General features: G+C 35.1%; 1 protein-coding gene across 9 annotated transcripts in view; it reads right to left on the reverse strand.

Annotated features, from left to right (window-relative positions):
- The window catches only part of CCDC178 (coiled-coil domain containing 178), a 513,950-nt gene that overhangs the window by 474,693 nt on the left and 19,463 nt on the right, over positions 1-19,794 (reverse strand). For all 9 annotated transcript variants that reach the window (XR_002518666.2, XM_021930027.2, XM_017951655.3 and 6 more), the window contains one exon: positions 9,956-10,035. Coding sequence is in view for 8 of the 9 variants with exons in the window: in XM_021930027.2 (XP_021785719.2) it covers positions 9,956-10,013 (58 nt within the window). In the remaining variant the exon portion in view is untranslated. The remainder of the gene's footprint in view (positions 1-9,955; positions 10,036-19,794) is intronic.

Raw genomic sequence — 19,794 nt, forward strand, 5'->3', positions numbered from 1 at the left:
AAATAAGCATTAACTTCAGTCACCAGTTGCATTAGTTTCTGACAAAAAGACTCAGCTTGTCTTTTCAAGCTTTGAAACCAGGCATTTATTTCTCCTCCCTAGCAATAAAAGTTCTAGATGGCATCTTCTTCTGATAAAAGGCTGTTTTGCCTACATTGAAAATCTGTTGTTCAGCACGTCCACCTTCATCAATTAACTTAGCCAGATTTTCTGGATAACTTGCTGCTTCACTGTGTACTTTTATTCTATGGAGATGACTTTTTTCCTTAGACTTCATGAACCAACTTCTGCAAACTTCCAACTTTCCTTCTGCAGCCTCTTCACCTCTCTTAGCCTTTATAGAATTGAATAGAGTTAGGGCCTTGCTCTTGATTAAGCTTTTGTTTAAGGGATTGTTGTGTCTGGTTTGATATTCTATGCGGACCACTAAAACTTTCTTCATATCAGCAACAAGGGTATTTTGTTTTCTTATCATTCATATGTTCACTGGAGTAGCACTTTTAATTTCCTTCAAGAACTTTTCCTTTGCATTTACAACTTGGCTAACAGCTCGGCACAAGAGACTATGCCTTCAGTCTATCTCAGCTTTCAACATGCCTTTCTCACTAAGTTTAACTATTTCTAGCTTTTGATTTAAAGTGAGAGACACATAATTCTTCCTTCCCCTTGAACTCTTAGAGGGCATTGTAAGGTTACTAATGGCCTAAGTACAATATTGTTGTGTCTCAGGGAACAAAGAGGCTACAGGAGAGAGAAAGAGATGTGTGGCACAGACAGTGGAACAGTAAGAACACATGCAACATTTATTGATTAAGTTAGTGTCATATGTGTGTAGTTCATGTTACAACAAAACAATTACAATAGTAACAACAAACACCACTGATCACAGGTCACCATAACAGATAGAAAAATAATGAAAAAGTTTTTGAAATATTGCAGGAAATATTAAAATGTCACACACATACATGAAGTTTTTCTACATGTTGTTAGAAAAATGCTGCCAATAGACTTGCTGGAAGCAGGGTTGCCACAAACCTCAAATTAAAACAAAACAAAACAAAACAAAACACAGGATCTGTAAAGTGCAATAAAGTGAAGTGCAATAAAATGAGATGTGCCTATAGTCAGTTTCTACAAAGAGCTGCACAAGAAACAGACACTGAAAAACATTGGTTCAAATAAATTCATGCTCTAATTCATGTTTCTGCCTTGGTGGATAACTGTATTGTTACACAATATTCCAGGAACAAAATTCCAACAGCATGTGCTCATCAAAACCACTCTATCAGCAAACAAATTTTCTAATGTAAATTCCTGATGAACTCCAGAATTTAAAATTTTTCAAAAGATACTAAAATTATAAAAGTTAACATGATATATATAACATTTAATGATGCATTTAGATTTAATAATTTAACAATATATGAAACATGGTAATTTTATCTTCTTTGACTCAAGATAGAAATTCATAAGGTAGATGAGCAATTATTTTCACTAAATATGACACAAAAAGAAATAATATATAAAGGTTTCAGGTTTTATTTATATAAGTTGCAAATGTTAACTATTAATAATCCATCATCAGAAGGTCCACATGAGAGAAGATTAAATAATTAAATGAACACTTGGAAATTATTTATATTCTTTGGTAATAAAAATGTAAAGTAGAGCAATTGTGGTCATTTTCTATTTAATAAACTAGCTATTTAATAATAATCAAAATCTGGTATTAATATGTTGTGGTAATAGTGATACACAGTTGAATGTGAGGTACATTTGTGGAAAACAATATAAAATAAATATTGAAGGCCACACAAATGTTCACAGCCTGTGTCCCCCAAATTCCAATTCTGAATACTTAGCTTGAAACAAAAACCGATAAAAGACAAAAGTTAAAAAGAGATATCAAAGAAAATCATAAAGTAAGGACCTTTGAAAAATCTACCTCTCCATGAATGCAAAGATTAAAAAAGGCAAAATTGTCAAAATAAACATTTTCAGAATTCCAGAAATATAGCAAAGGCTTCCAGTAACAGTGTGAGCAACTATTCAAGGAAAACAGATAAATCTTGGTAAGAACACAAACATTTGTGGCATTTTAAATTTCCTTGGTCCCAGCCCTGACTCTGAAGGTCAACAGAGTCTTGAAAAATAAAGGTCCACATTTATGACATCAGAGGAGGAAGAAGAGAGTTTGAGTTTTCTGCAAGCCTCATTCCTAAAGAATCGTCACTTTTAGACATATCTGGTTACGTCCTGCAAGACTTCACTTCCAAAACTGTAAGCATGATCAGGAAAAGGTCGGGCTAATATTATTAGAAAGAATAGATTTAAAGGAATTAGCATCTATCAAAATCCAACTCTTCTAGAGATATCTTACGTTTCTGAGACATGAGAATTTACATATTACACTTATCTATTCAGTGGTTCGTAACCAGAATAGTATCTGGATTTTGAGGACTTTGTTGTTGTTGTTGTTGTTACTGTTAGAGGAGGGGTCTCATTATTTGCCCAGGCTATACTCAAACTCCCAAGCTCAATCAATCCCTCCACCTCAGCCTCCCAAGCAGCTGGGACTACAGCTGCCGCACTGCCATGCCTGGCTTCAAGGAAATATTTGTAAACATACATGTCCAGGCTTTATTAGACTTACTCTATCAAAATCTTCAGGGGAGAGCCTAGACTTGTAGATTTTTAAAAATTTTTCCTCAGGTTATTGTGATACAAATTCTAGCTGAAAACTAGTGCAACAGACAATTACTTCAGTCTCATCTCTCACCCATATGATCAATTCCCTTTATCATTTGAGGATTTGGAACACACACACAAAAAGACTCACGAAAGCCTTAATTTCTCACCTCTGGTTGACCTTGAGACACTGCATGTGCCAGAAGGAAAGGCTAAGGCTGAGCTGTCAAGTCCTTGGATGAGTGTTGAAGATGTATCCTAACATGCACATAAAGATGCTTAGCAAAGACTGAGAGATTTGATTCCAGGAATGTAGAGAAGTATCTGTTTAATCATTAATTGACCATTAAGCCAACTGGATAGAGATTTCAGTGGGTGGCCACAGAGGACAAAAAAAATATATCAGCTTCAGAGAACTAATTCAGAAAAGTTGCTAAATTAACAACTACAAAAATCAGCAGGGAAAGCAAACCCTAGAGAAGAAGAGGAATCTGATGTCCACAGGTTTTCACATTCTATTATTTTAAATGCCCAGTTTTCAACAAAAATGTATGACATCAAAGCAAAACAAAACCAAACCAAACCTAACAAATGGTTCATATAGAGGAATAAAGCAAATAGACCTTTGTCAAAATCAGTTTGAAAATTACAGTTACACTTTGACACATAAAAATCTTGAAAGTCAGCATTCAGCTTTTCTTAAAAGAAAAAACTGAATGGAAAAACTCAACAATTTTTCTTAGGTCCATCAGGGAATTAAGGTTACAATGCAAACTGACACCCCAAAAACTGGAGGGTCAGGCTAATGCAGAAGTTGCTGGAGCCAAAAATGGGTAGAAAAGTGTAAAATCTAATTGATTAACTATTGGAGGCTGAGTGTGGACTAGTTGGAGAATTAAAAACTTCTGGGGAGTCAGTCTTAAAGGGCCAAGTATATTTTTACTTTTATCTCCAGCTCCACCATATTCTCACAGTTGAAATTGGGGGAATAATACTTCCTACTTCTAGAAGGGGAAAAGTAAGTGTTTTCGATTATTCCCAGGGTAAGAACTGCCATTTTGAAATATGCCTGGACGGTTCTGTCTATCACTACCCCTCAAGGGAAACTACCTTAACAAAGACTAACCAGTTGAGAGAAGCGAAATATTCACTTCAGCCCCTCTAGACTTTTTGTTAAATCTAAGGTGGAAAGAAGCCTGAGAAGCATGAGATAACATTACGCATTTGTCAAAACCCACAGATCTGTACCACGCAAAGAATGAGCCACGGACCTTAGTTCATAAAAATGTATCAATATTGGTTTATCAACTTTAACAAATATACAACACTAATGCGAGATGTTAATAATACTGGAAACCGTGAATGTAGGTTAGGAAATAGTGAGTATATGAGAGCTCTGTATTACGTACCAGCTTTCCATAAACCTGAAAATACTCTAAAGACAGTCTACTAATTTAAAAAAAAAAAAAAGTGAAATGTCACTTCACAGCCGCTAGGAGGCTATAATAATAAAGCAAAAACAAACCAAGAAACTAATAATTTTTGGTTATTAGTTTCCTGGCCAACATGGGGAAACCTCCTCTCTACGAAAAATACAAAAAATTAGCTAGGCGCGGTGGCGGACGCCTGTAGTCCCAGCTACTAGGGAGGCTGAGGCAGGAGAATGGCGTGAATCTGGGAGGCAGAGCTTGCAGTGAGCCGAGATTGTGCCACTGCGCTCCATTCAGCTTGGGTGACAGAGCGAGACTCCGTCTCAGTAAAACAACAAAAAAAAGAAAGAAAGAAAGAAATAAAAAATAGTGAAAACATATAGTGGATCTCAGTCACATAATCCATGAGGTAGATTTTACAGATAATAAACTCTTAACTAAAATATTTCATAGGTCTAAATAATATGAGTCAAAAGTAAATCAAAATCCAATTAAATCTAAAAGTTATTGCGAGTCTATAATCCATACTTTCCCATGGGGAGTAAAAGAGAGGCCCCCAAAGAAAGGAAACAGGCGACCAGGTCAAATTCCCTAGCAAACATGCTAATAACAGACATTCTGGCAAACATACTAATTGACATTTGTTAACTGGAGAGTTCCTATCAACAGAAAACTTTCAGCAGGATGTTTTTGGCTGTTTGAATTATAACCATAAACAAACCTGAACCTGTGTGTTTATGGGATATGGCTCCCTGAAAAACATCATGTTAACTATTAAACTACCTTAATAAAAAATGAAGCTGTTTCATGGCTAGAGGGCAGTCTTCTGAATGAGTCGCATGGCTGCACATACATGCTTAAACACATCATTCTTTAATCTGGAGCAGAGCACATCCAACCAGGTGAGACAGGACGTGGAGAGCTGTTCTGATGGTCCCAGATGTTTCCCTGCTTCAAATGTACTTGAGAATTTCCCATAACCTTAAAATTGTTAGCAAAGCTACACACTTTATATGAGTCTGATTTGATTTGACCCTCCAATCCTTTTTATTATCTCTTTGTTATTTCAAGGGAAACTTACAGCTTGAGATAACTATATTAAAAAAGAAAAAAGTCTGAAAATTCGTGATCTAAGTAACCGAATTTAAAACATGTGGGAAAGCAAACACAAAGAAAGTAGAAGGAAGAAAAGGAAGGTAATAACATTCCAAATTAATAAAATATAAAGCAAAATAACAATGAAAACCTAGAGATAATCAAAAAGTTTTGATCTTAGCAATTTGAAAAGTTTAACACAAATGAATTACCTCTGGCAAGACTGTCAAGACTAAACAGAGGAGAACCAGAAGAAACAAATACAATATTATGAGTGTAAAGAAGAAACAAGTGCATATAGATATAAAAATAAAGACTATTATTAACAGTACTGTACCAATACATTTAATATTTAACCAAACAGATTTTTAAAAGAAAGAATTATAACTCGCTAATCAATAGTGAATAGAAGATAAACATAAAACTTAATAGTACTAAGGTCAATCAATATTTTGTATCAATAATTATATCCCTCCAAATTAAGAGGTAATTTTAGCCAAATATTCCAGAAAATAATAATAAAAATTTATTATCTTTCTTTGAAGAACAGAAAATAAAGAAGCACTCTATAATTCAATCTTGAAGTTATAAAACCCTTATTACCAAAACAAGACAAGAAATGTTCAGAAAACATAGGGGCCAATGTTACTGAATAAGAAAGATGCAAAAATCCTAAACGAATGATTATGAAAAAAGATCTAGAAATATATTAAATTACAATAAAATTTATAAAAATGTTTGTCCCAGGAATGAAGTTTGTTTAAAAATTTTAAATCCATGTACGCAAGTCATTAAATTTAAAGATTAAAGGAAACAAAAGTCCAGAAAAATGTTAGTAGATGTAGAAAAAGCATTAATGAAATTCACAACAGGTTCACAATTTATAGAAAATTATAAAGAACGATCTTTACAAACCATAAAAACTCATATTTAATGACAAAACATTAGAAGTCTCACTTTAAAAATCATGAATAAGAAGATGCGTGCACATTTTAGTCACCTTCATTCAACAGGGTGCACACACAAAAAAATCAGCCTAGTGATAGAGAAGGAAATGGAAAACAATTACATTGAGAAGAAAGTAAAAATTAAAACTTATTATTTTCAAATGATTTAACAAACATTAGTGAACTAATAGGAGAGTTAAACTTGTTATATGAAATAAAATATATAGAGTTGTATATGTATTATATTAATATTTATATGTAATATATAAAATTAAACACGATTTGGAAGAGATGAGTGAACACCAGGTTCTATTCTTTAAGCCAAATTATAAGTGCACAAATATATAATTTTATCAATATTCTTTAAACTTTACATGTATTTTTAAGATATTTTTACACATGCAAAGTATTTTCTATTTTAAAATATCAAAATACTATTCTGTAAAAAAATTCACTCTCTGCCTGTTATACAGAACACATGTTAAGGAAAAGATACATTAGGAAAACCTTAATAAATAAACACACTATCGGTATTTCGATACAAATAAATGTGATGCTGCCATGAAATGCAGTTTTGTATTCAGAGAAAATACTGCCTGCAAAGCCAAAAATTATAGTTTGTTAAAAGGTCCTGTTAATGGTAATAAAAATTGTTATCCCAAACAGAGCTAACCATTTATAAATGTGAGTCATCTGAAAATACTATTGGTCAGCTTGTTTAAGATATATGGCTGTAACTTTACAGAACAATCTGAAAAAGATTAGTAATTTGTTTTATGATTTCTGTCAACTAAGAACACAGAATAATCACCCAATTTAATTGTTTATTTGTTTTTGGAGACAGGGTCTTGGTCTGTCACCCAAGCTGGAGTGCAGTGCCACATGCAACATCTGCTTCCTTGGTTCAAGGGACCCTCCTATCTCAGCTTCCCAGTAGCTGGGACTACAGGCGCATATCAGCAGGCCTGGCTACTTTTTGTATTTTTTGTAAAGACACGGTTTCATTCTGTTTCCCAGGCTGGTCTCCAACTCCTGGTCTCAAGTGATCCACCCGCCTCACCCTCCCAAAGTGTTGGGATTACAGGCGTGAGCCACCACGCCTGGCCCCATTATTTTTAGAATAGTGAGAGTTTCCATATGACTGTAGTAGTTACATCATGAACAAAAGAACATCAAAAAATGATTTATTTTGGATATTTTTTAAAGTGTTATTATGTTGAATGTAGTTTCACAGTAGTAAATATGACCTCCCACTGTGTTCTTATGATAGAATTAATGACAAACTTTTTCAAAAGTTAGTACATAAATAGGTTGAGTACATTATCCAGCAAAGATGGACTTTAGACTTAAAAGTTTAAAATATTCGAAGACATAGTAATAAACACTGTCAACAAATACACAGGATTGATAAATTCCTGTGGCTGAAACATAGACATTTCAATGCTTTGCTGGATTAGCTGAACGTTGTTTATAACGGTTGGTTGTCTTACATACAGAATAGGAAGTTTGATGATGGTGTGAAGCCAAAGTGATAAAAGTAAATTTTAACTGATAATCCCTATTGATGTTAGCATTCCAAATACGGTTTTTAATGTCACTTAAATGCAAAAATCCTAAACTTGCTAACCAGGCACATTTTAAAAGACAATGTATTAACTATATTATTTTCCAAAGTGTTAGCCAAACAGACATATTTCCATTTCTTATGACTTTACAGAAGACTGTATCACAGAAGACTTACATTCCATTAAATCATGTGATATATAGTTTTATCTGCTATATATATCTATTGCATCAAACGACTGTGGGAGGCTTAAGTCATGCTTAATATGATTAACTTTGTAGCTTTTGCTTGCAAACGAGTATAGACTGAATCATTTTCTTTTCCAATTTAAAATAGGCTTTGTCAAGTCATTCAAAGGAAAATCATCAGCTCAGCTCTCTGAAGTCTTGGAACCAACTATCAGTCTTTTTAATTCACATTATAATCAACCCCGAAACTTTCAGTAGTTCTTTCAACTATTTAAATATGAGTTACACACCTGTATGATTTGATTACTCTGTTCATTCCAAATTGTGTTTTTGGGGAACTTATTTTAAATAAATAACTTGTTCCATGTTACTAATCTGAGATTGGGATCAATTTCCAGAAATAAAAACAAGCTTTTGCTTAAGCTTTACAAAACAAACTCTATAAATGAAAATGAAATAACATTATTTTTTCAATTAATATTGATAGAAGAAATAAAGAGCTACAAACCAAGGTTTTTCAAATATTTAGAAAATATGTGGTGATGAAATAAGATTCTAACCCAAGGCTAATAATTTTAAATAAAATCCATTGTGTCATGACCTTATCCATGTTTGGAATTACTAAATGACTGTTTTCAATTATAACCCTGAAAAAAATTGTAGTAAGCTGATTGCAATAATAACCCCAATAATTTTCTCCTCCCAGTATTTATTTTCCTTTGCAATGTCACTGCATCATCTTCCATCAAGAGGTGGAGTCTAATCTCCTACCCATAGATCTGTGCCAGTTCTGTGACTTGCTTTGATCAATAAAATGTGACAGAAGTGATAGTGCACCAGTTTTGCGCGTTGGCCTGAAGAGGCCTTCTGTGCTTCTGTCCCTCCTCTTGAAACTGCCAAAACCCAGAGATCAAGCCCCTTAATAGTATGCTGGAATATGAGAGACAAGCGAGTGCAGAGCTGAATCAGCCTAAATTTCCCAGCCAAGACCCTAGACCTGTAAACAAGGTCAGCCAAAATAAGTAAGATCAATAATGGTACTGAATTAACCTGTGGCTTACTGCAGATGCACGAGTGAGCTGTACTGAGCCCACCTGATATCAGCAGAACCATCCAGCAGACTCATGCACAAGTGAGCATAAAATGAATGTTTATGATGCTGTATGCACCTGCATTTTTTTGGTTGGTTGTTACACAGCATCAGTGCAGCAGTAGATAACTGATACAAAGACTACCTATTGTTCTCAAAGTATTCAACGTTAAGTTCTACACTAAGGTTGGCAAATGTTTTCTGGAAAGCATCAGATAGTAAAAATTTTGGATTTTGTAGGCCAAATGCAGTCTCTGTTGCATATTCCTTATTGTCTTCTTTTTTCTTTTCACAACTCCTTACAAATATAAAAACCATTCTTAATTTGGGGTCTGTAAATAAAAGGCTGCTGGCCAGATTTGGGCAATGGGCTATAATTTGCTGACCTCTTTTTATATCATGCAAAGATATGACATTGCTAACATGATACAGAATAAAAGATGTCAGAGCTCAGGATGCAACAGAAAATAGAGCAAATTAATGCAATAAAATCATATAATTTTAAAAATAGAATTATATTAGTATTTTCATTTCTAATTTTCCATGTTTAGCTTCAGTGGTATGCTGGTAAAAGTTTAATATCCAGCTGTTAGTTAGGAATAAATACTACCACCAGGGCCAATTTGAAGTTACCAGTGGAGTGGAATTGAGAAGAGATATATACAAGAGCTGATTCCAGCACACCGTTGTTGTACTGCTTACCTATTTTATCATCCATAACATAGTTCATCCATAATTATAAAAGAAACTGGTTATAATTCAGATAACATGTTTTTGTTACACTGACTCACTCTTTTCTCTTAGCTCACTTTACTGGTCCCAGTAAGTTTTGGTTTTGTGACCACTATCCTGGAAAAGATTACTATCTTTGCAGTTGCCCTCCTCTGTAAGTGATTTGAATTCCATTTATCTATGAACTATTTTCAAAGAAAATCAATTTATGACAAACTTACCTGTATTGGTTTGATCCTCTCTAGTGGAAGAAGAGGAAACTGTCTTGTTTTCAGGCATAGTTATCAGAATATTTGAAAACCTAATTAGAAAGAAAAATATTTAAATATCATGAATCTAAATTAGTTTGTATTTTTACTAAAAATTTGCAATTCAAGAACTGTCAGGAAAAATTTCTACTATAAAAGATATGAGATATATAATATATATTCTTACATATATATATTCTTATATATATTATGTATCAGTACTAAATTATATGTAAAATGTAAGGAAGTCCAACAATGTACTCTTTTTATTAGGACTATTATGATCTCATTCAGAAATATCAAATATAAAAATCTTCATTAAAGAGGGATCTTTGATCTTCTACTTTGCTGGTGACTTAAACCAATACCTAGGCTGACCATGAGATAATTTAGCATTGGCAATTGCAGCTATGGGTTCAAAGCCCTGGGGAGATTCTAGAACCTACGATGTTTTCATTTCATATAATAAAAGTTTAACTTTACTACCATCTCTTCTTTACCTTCCTTCAGTTCCTTTTCAAAATATTTTAAGAGTAGAGCAAAAAGTGCAATGGATTTCTATATGTCCATCAACCAATTTCAACAATTATCAATTTGTGGTCAATTCTGAATTCTATACACCCACCAACTGCCCTGTCTCCCCTACTTCTGATAATGGTTAAGCAAATCACAAGTATCATATTATTGTATCTGTAAATACTTCAAAAATTTTTTAAACATAGCTATAATACCAATAATGTAATTAACACAATTAATGATATTTTAATATCACTAAACATCTTTTGTGTTCACATTTTTGTCTCATATTTTCTGTTTTTAAGAATGGTTTAAAGTAATAATACAAACAAGGTCCGTACATAGCATTTAAGTGAAATGTCTCTTAATTATCTCTTAGTCTATGTGTTCTCTGTTCCATTTTTTTCTCACTGTACTTTACCTATGTAAATATCAAATATTTTATCCTATAGATTTTTCTACATCGCTGGCAACCTCCCTGTGCTATATTTAACAAGTTTCTCTGTTCCCTATAATTCCTGCAAATTGGCATTAATTAGAAACTTAAAGTGCTGAACAGAAAGAAAATAATTCTATAAACACAGAAATAACATGAGAAATAACAATTGTCTCATTTAATTTGCAGATCTAAATCATTATAGAGTTTAGAGACTGGAAATCATCTAATTTATTTTTTGTTTGTTTGTTTCACAAGTCAGAAAATCTTGACTGAAATTAGTAAATTAATGCAATGAAAAAAGACTTCTTAGACAAAAGTGCTATGAAAGAAAACCCTAAATCCAAGCCTAGTGCTCTTCCAAATAAACCACTCTACCTCATAAAGACCAACTTTTAAAGAAAAGTAAGCTATAGAAAAGAGCATAACTAAATGCTGAAAGAACATAACAGTGTTTTATGGACATTAACTTTTTTAATTCAATGAAGATTATAGTTGAAACATATAATTTTATTTCCTCTACTACACAAAATTACCAGAAAAATTAAATAATATTAACAAGAAAATAATTCCTCCAGTAAGATAGAACTGGGTATATTGAAAAAAAAAGTGCTTCTACTATTATTTTAAAAATCTGGTTGAAATATAATTTTTGAATCTTCAAAAAAGCATCTAAGAATTAGCAAAGTAATAAGGAATACATAGTTCCAGATCTAATAGAAGTCAAAAATCCAGAGAAGTGAGACTAACATTTTAGGCCACTTTTTCCCTTGGGGCAACATCTGACCCAGGAGAGGCAACTGAGACGTTGGGCAGTACTTGTGAGGGCCACACAAAACTTTGGAAACACAAGATGGAATCCAGACTCTGCCAAGTGTAGGTGCCCTGAGAAATTAACCCATTCCTAGGACTGAGACCCCAAAAGTCTGTATTTTAAGAAACAGAATGAAACAGAAATAAAGTCTATTAGATGACTGCCCATAGACTGAAGCCCAGCCTCAAATTACCTGGGTAATTCCAAACTTCAGTAAGGCCATTCTTGCCCATTTTGTGTGTTCACTCAAAGGTCACTCAACACACAAAATGACTACGTAACCAAAATCAACAGAAACAAAAGAAAACATAAACTAATCCAAAGTTACTCTAAATAGCAAAATTACCAGATAATATATCACTAGACAACTTTGTTTAACATCTTTATAAATCAATCACGTTTCTAACATCAAATTTTAAAATGTCAGAACTAAAAATAATAAAAATTAATATTGTAAATTTGAAAAGCAGCCAGTTAGAAATCTGTGAACTGACAACTGCCATAACTGCAATTCTAAACTCCCTGGTTTAATTTTAATGTAGCTGTGACTAGGCTGAAGAAGGAATCAGTAAAGCAAATTTAGAAAAAAAAACTACCTTGAATAAAGCATGCAGTTACATAAGAACAGAACAGAACCCTCACATCTACACATCTACAACCATCTGATCTTTGACAAACCTGACAAAAACAAGAAATGGGGAGAGGATTCTCTATTTAATAAATGGTGCTGGGAAAACTGGCCAGCCATATGTAGAAAGCTGAAACTGCATCCCTTCCTTATGCCTTATATAAAAATTAATTCAAGATGGATCAAAGACTTAAATGTTAGACCTAAAACCATAAAAACCCTAAAAGAAAACCTAGGCAATACCATTCAGGACAGAGGCATGGGCAAGGACTTCATGTCTAAAACACCAAAGGCAATAGCAACAAAAGCCAAAGTTGGCAAATGAGATCTAATTAAACTAAAGAACTTCTGCACAGCAAAAGAAACTACCATCAGAGTGAACAGGAAACCTACAGAATGGGAGAAAATTTTTGCAATCTACTCATCTCATAAAGGGCTAATATCCAGAATCTACAAAGCACTCAACAAATTTACAAGAAAAAAACCAAACAACCCATCAAAAAGTGGTCAAAGGATATGAACAGACACTTCTCAAAAGAAGACATTTATGCAGCCAACAGACACATGAAAAAATGCTCATCATCGCTGGCCATCAGAGAAATGCAAATGAGATCAAAACCACAATGAGATACCATCTCACACCAGTTAGAATGGCAATCATTAAAAAGTCAGGAAACAACAGGTGCTGGAGAGGATGTGGAGAAATAGGAACACTTTTACACTGTTGATGGGATGGTAAACTAGTTCAACCATTGTGGAAGACAGTGTAGCAATTCCTCAAGGATCTAGAACTAGAAATACCATTTGACCCAGTCATCTCATTACTGGGTATATACCCAAAGGATTATAAATCATGCTGCTGTACAGACACATGCACACATTATGTTTATTGTGGTGCTATTCCCAATAGCAAAGACTTGGAACCAATCGTCCATCAATGATAGACTGGATTAAGAAAATGTGGCACATATACACCATGGAATACTATGCAGCCATAAAAAAGGATGAGTTCATGTCCTTTGCAGGGATGTGGATGAAGCTGGAAACCATCATTCTCAGCAAACTATCACAACCACAAAAATCCAAACACCACATGTTCTCACTCATAGGTGGGAACTGAAAAATGAGAACACTTGGACACAGGATGGGGAACATCACACAACGGGGCCTGTCCTGGGGTGGGTGGAGTGGGAGATAGCATTAGGAGATATACCTAAAGTAAACGACGAGTTAATGGGTGCAGCACACCAACATGGCACATGTATACATATGTAACAAACCTGCACACTGTGCACATGTACCCTAGAATTTAAAGTATTTAAAAAAAAAATTCACAAGCAAGCATAAGTTCAACACTCCTGGCCTCTACTTTTGGGAAGATGGAATAGATACACTTTTACTTATTACCTCCTGTAAGTACAAGAAAAAACTCTGGGTGCATTATATATAAAGTCAACATAAGAAGACTGAAAAGTGTAGAGAAGAAGGCAGACTGGCTAGGAGACTTGTTGCCAGAGAAATAAGGAGGTAGTAAATTTCGGAGATTTTCTCTATGCTTTGTATATTCCAAACGTGAAGTAGAAGAGACCAGCAACCCAGAAATGCCAGTGGGTATAGACAAAATAAAGCTCCAACGAAAGCCTGCTTTCTTTAGCCAAGAGACCAGTAAAAGGGTGGCTTAGTAAGAGAGAATACATTAAGACAGTAACATCTCTACTACACATCAGAAAAAAACTGACCTGGTCGGGCGCGGTGGCTCACGCCTGTAATCCCAGCACTTTGGGAGACCGAGGCGGGTGGATCACAAGACCATCCTGACTAATACGGTGAAACCCCATCTCTACTGAAAACACGAAAAAAGCCGGGCGTGGTGGTGGGCGCCTGTAGTCCCAGCTACTCAGGAGGCTGAGGCAGGAGAATGGCGTGAACCTGGGAGGCGGAGCTTGGAGTGAGCCGAGATCGCGCCTCTGCACTCCAGCCTGGGCAACAGTCAAGACTTCGTCTCAAACAAAACAAAACAAAATTTAAAAAAAAAAAAAAAAAGGCAAGGGAAAAAACTGCCCCCACAAAGACTGAATCAGAAGCCTGGACTATATCTACCCTGGATAGGCTATAATGAGGACCCCAAATTTCCTACTGGGGTGGTATCAGAGGAAACAGTAGGGATTAAAGACTTTCATCCTTAGTGATTGGACTCAAGCACCACACCCTACTCCTCAACTCTCCCACCACTTCAAGGCCATTTGAAAACTATGTGGGGAGCCTGGACTTCCACCCACACCCAGAAGTAAGGAAGTACCTTTATTCTTCCCCACGGGACAGTGTGAGACATTACTTGCACCACAACCCAGCAGTAAAAAGGCTACACCCCTCTCATGGTGTCAGTGGAAGCCACATAGAGAGAAGTAACAAGGCATTCCTCCTACCCCTTCCAGCCAGAAGGAGCTGGAACTCCCACCCTTGCCCAGCAGTAAAAGTGCAAAATGCAAATTAAAACCATAATGAGATATCTACCTATGAAAATGACTAAAATTTAAAAAATATAGTTGCAACATGAAATGCTGGCAAGTATTAGAGAAACTGGGTCACTTATGCATTGCTGGTTAGAATGCAAAATGATGTAACCACTCTGGAAAATACTTTGGCAGTTCCTTTTCTACCTAAAGATGAACTTAACAATAAGACTCAGCAATTGCACTCTTAAACATATATCCCAGATAAAACTTTTCATTCAGATTGTACATGAATATTCTTAGCAGTTTTGTCCACAATAGCCAAAACCTGCACACTACCTAGATGTCTCTCAGTGGGTGAATGGCTAAACAAATTGCGATACATCCATACCATGGGATACAATCCAGAAGAAAAGGAAAACTATTGATACATGCAACGATTTTGATGAACTCCACACTAATTATGCTGAGTGAAAAAACCTGCAATCTCAAAAGGATACAAATTTCATGATTCCATTTATATTCATGACATAACATAATTGCAGAGTGGGAGAACAGATTAGCAGTTGCCTAGGCCTAGAGATAGGGGAGGAGTAATATCAAGGAATGCTGTGTTGGGGTAAGTCTCATGATGGTGGTGATGGTATAAAAAGCTACACATATAATAAAAGTTCACAGAGCTGTACACACACACACACACACACACAAAAATAACTGCAAGTATTACTGCTGAAATCTGAATAAGTTCCATGACCTGTATCATATAAATTTTACGGTATTACTATTGTACTCTAGTTATATATGATGTTAGCATAACATTGGGAGCTAATAGTTGAAGGGAGCACAGGACTTTCCTGTGTATTTCTAAGCAATTTCCTATAAAACTATAATTATTTCAAAATAAAAAGCTTCTCAAGACTGAACCAGGAAGAGATTGAAACTCTGAATAGACCCATAATGAGTTCCAAAATTTAATCAGTAATAAAAATCCCACCAACCAGAAAAAGCCCAGGACCAGAGAGATTCATTGCCAAATTCTACCAGACATATAAAGAAGAGCTGTTACCATTCCTACTGAAATTATTCCAAAAAATCAAGGAGGAGGAATTCCTCCCTAGACTCATTCTATTAGGCCAGCATCATTCTGATACCAAAATCTGGCAGAGACACAATAAAAAAGAAAAATTTCAGGCCACTCTCCTTGATGAACATAGATGCAAAAATTCTCAACAAAATACTAGCAAACCAAATTCAATAGCACATCAAAAAGCTAATCCACCACAATCAAGTAGGCTTTTTAAGTGGGATGCAAGGCTGGTTCAACATACACAAGTCAATAATGTCATTTAGTACATAAACAGAAATAAAAACTACATGATCATCTCAATAGATGCAGAAAAGTCTTTTGATAAGATTTAACATCCATTCACGTTAAAAACTTGCAACAAACCTGGCATCAAAGGAACATATCTCAAAATAATAAGAGCCATCTAATAAGACAAACCCACAGACATCATCATACTGAATGGGCAAAAGCTGGAATCACTTCCCTTGAGAACCAGAACAAGACAAGGATGCCCACTGTCACCACTTCTATTCAACGTAGTCCTGGCAGTCCTGGCCACAGCAATCATGCAGAAGGAATAAATAAAAGGCATCCAAATAGAGACAGGGTTAAAGTATCCTTGTTTGCAGACAATATGTTTCTATATAAAAAAAAAAAAAAACAAACAAAAACAAAAACAAACAAACAAAAAAACCGGTAAGTCTCTGCCCAAAAGCCTCCTAGATCTGATAAAGAATTTCAGCACATTTCGGGATACAAAATCCCAGTTGAATGCCAAGTCAAGAACACAATCCCATTCACAATAACCACACACAAAACATTACCTAGGAATACAGCTAACCAGAAGCTGAAAGATCTCTACAATGAGAATTAAAAAACACTGCTGAAAGAAATCACAGATGACATAAATGGAAAATTATTCCATAGTCTTGGATTTGAAGAATCAATATTGTTAAAATGGCCACACTTCCCAAAGCAATTTACAGATTCATTGCTATTCCTACAAAACTACCAATGACATTCTTCACAGAATTAGAAAAAACTATTCTAAAAAATTCATATGGAACCAAAAAAATTTTAAAATCCCCACTTCAAACTATACTACAAGGCTACAGTAACCAAAACAGCATGGTACTGGTACAAAAACAGAGACATAGACCAATGAAACAGAATAAAGAGCCCAGAAATAAAGCTGTACACCTTCAACCATCTGGTCTTTGACAAAGTTGACAAAAACAAGCAATGGGGAAAGGACTCCCTCTTCAATAAATAGTACTGGGATAACTGGCTAGCCATATGCAAAGGATGGAAACTGGACCCAGTCCCTACACCACTATATTCAAAAATCAACTAAAGATGAATTAAGACTTAAATATAAAACTGAAAGCTATAAAAACCCTGGAAGATAACCTATGAAATACCATTCTGGGCATAGGCCCTGGTAAAGATTTCATGATGAAGATGCCAAAAAGCAATTGCAACAAAAATTGACAAATGGGAGCTAATTGAACTAAAGAGATTCAACATAGCAAAATAAACTATCAACAGAGTAAACAGACAACCCCCAGAATGGGAGAAAATATTTTCTAACTGTGCATCTGACAAAAGTCTAATTTCCAGAATCTATAAGGAACTTGAGCAAACTAACAAGTACAAACCAAATAATTTCATTAAAAAGTGGGCAAATGACACGTAGACTTGTCAAAAAAAAAAAAAAAAAAAAGAAAAGAAATACACGTGGCCAACAGGCATATCAAAAAATGCTCAACATCATTAATCATTAGAGAAATGCTAATCAAAACCACAATGTGATACCATCTCACACCAGACAGAATGGCTATTAAAAAGTCAAAAAATAACAGATGCTGGTGAGGTTGTGAAGAGAAAGAAACACTTACGCATTAGTTCAGTCACTGTGGAAAGCAGTTTGATGATTTCTCAAAGAACTCAAAACAGAATTACCATTCAACCCAGCAATCTCTTTCTTTCTTTTCTTTTTTTTTGAGATAGAGTCTCACTGTGTCACCCAGGCCCAGGGTGGAGTGCAGTGGTGCGATCTCAGCTCACTGCAACCTCCACCTCTCACAATCCACTAATCTCATGATTGCATATATACCCAAAGGAATATAAAGTATTCTACCATAAAGATACATGTATACATATGTTCATTGTAGCACTATTCACAATAGCAAAAACATGGAGTCAACCTGAATGCCCATCAATAGTAGACTGGATAAAGAAAACATGGAATGTTTACACCATAGAATGGTACACAGCCATAAAAAGAATGCAATCATGTCCTTTGCAGTCACATGGATGGAGCTGGAGACTGTTACCTTAAGTGAAATAACACAGGAACAGAAAAGCAAATATCACATGGTCTCACTTACATTGAGTACACATGGACACAAAGAAGGGAAGAATAGACACTGGAGCCTACTTGAGGGTGTTGTGAGGGAGGAAGGTGAGGATCAAAAAATTATTAGGTTGGTGCAAAAATAATTGTGGATTTGCCATTATTGTTATTCTTATTTTTACACCAAGTCTCACTGTCTCCAAGTTGGAGTGCAGTGGCATGATCTTGGCTCACTACAACCTCTGCCTCCCAGGTTGAAGCGATTCTCATGCCTCAGTTTCCTGAGTAACTGGGATGACAGGCATGCACCCACAGACACAGCTAATTTTCTGTATTTTTAATAGAGACGTGATTTTGCCATGTTGGCCAGGCTGGTCTTGAACTCCTGACCTCAGGTGATCCATTTGCACTGGCCTCCCAAGGTGCTGGGATTACAGGCATGAGCCACTGTGCCCGGCCTGCCATTACTTTTAATACCTATCGAGTACTGCTAATATCCTTATTACCTTGATGAAATAATCCGAACACCAAATCCCCGTAACACACAATTTATTTATATGACAAACCTGCATATGTACCACTGAAATTAAAATAATAGTTAAAAAGGTAAAAAAAATTATAAAAAGCTTAAAATAAAGGCATAAAGGAAAAGCAAAAAGATAGCTAGAAAATCCTCACACATGTGGAAATTTAAAAATATACTATAAATAACCTATATAAAAGAATATATCACAATGGAGCTTAGAAAATATTTTGGACAATGATCATGAATATAATCATATCATAACATGTGGAATACAACCAGAGAAGCAATTAGAGGAGATGGTGTGGAGGTGGGAGGGAGTCTATTTTAGACAGGTTCTTCTGAGAAATTCTCTTTGATGAAGTGACATCTACCTATAATTAACTGAAGGAATGTGCCAAAGGATTTTAGGGAAGAGTTTCCAGGCATTGCTGACAAATATGCAAAGGTCCTATAGCAGAATGTGCTTACAGTGACTGAGATAAAGTAATGATAGGTAATTATTAATTCTAGAACCAGTTCTAGTACAAAAGTATAAACTAACAACAACAACAACAACAACAAAAAGATCTATTGCATTTCAGCTGATATTGCTGCAAAGCATTCCATCCTCCTGGCCCCAGCTTTCCTTCCTGCAACCCTCAGGCTGTTTTCATCAATGTGGCAGTAGCCTGGCTTGTTAACTTGCCAGGGTAAAATCTTAGCTTTTTCGCAGTTCTTGCCAGGAAGCTGATTGTTAAAGTTTTATGAATTTTGCGTCAGTTGTGGTTATGGTGGTAGCTCAAAATGAACCACGGTGAATAGATTTACAACATGGAAATCAGCAAATGCTACAAATCAAGATTTGTTTTTGTTTTTGTCTTGAGAGCTAGTTGTTAAACATTTATGAATATACCACAACCAGAGAAAGATTCATGAAAAACAGGATAAGAGCTGTATCATTTGGCAGAACATAAGGTCACTGGAAGAGCAGATGAGAGAATTCCAGATGTAATGGCTGAGCTGGGTTAGATAATCAAT

The sequence above is a fragment of the Papio anubis genome, chromosome 19, assembly GCF_008728515.1.
Source record: "Papio anubis isolate 15944 chromosome 19, Panubis1.0, whole genome shotgun sequence".
In the NCBI taxonomy this organism is placed as follows: Eukaryota; Metazoa; Chordata; class Mammalia; order Primates; family Cercopithecidae; genus Papio; species Papio anubis.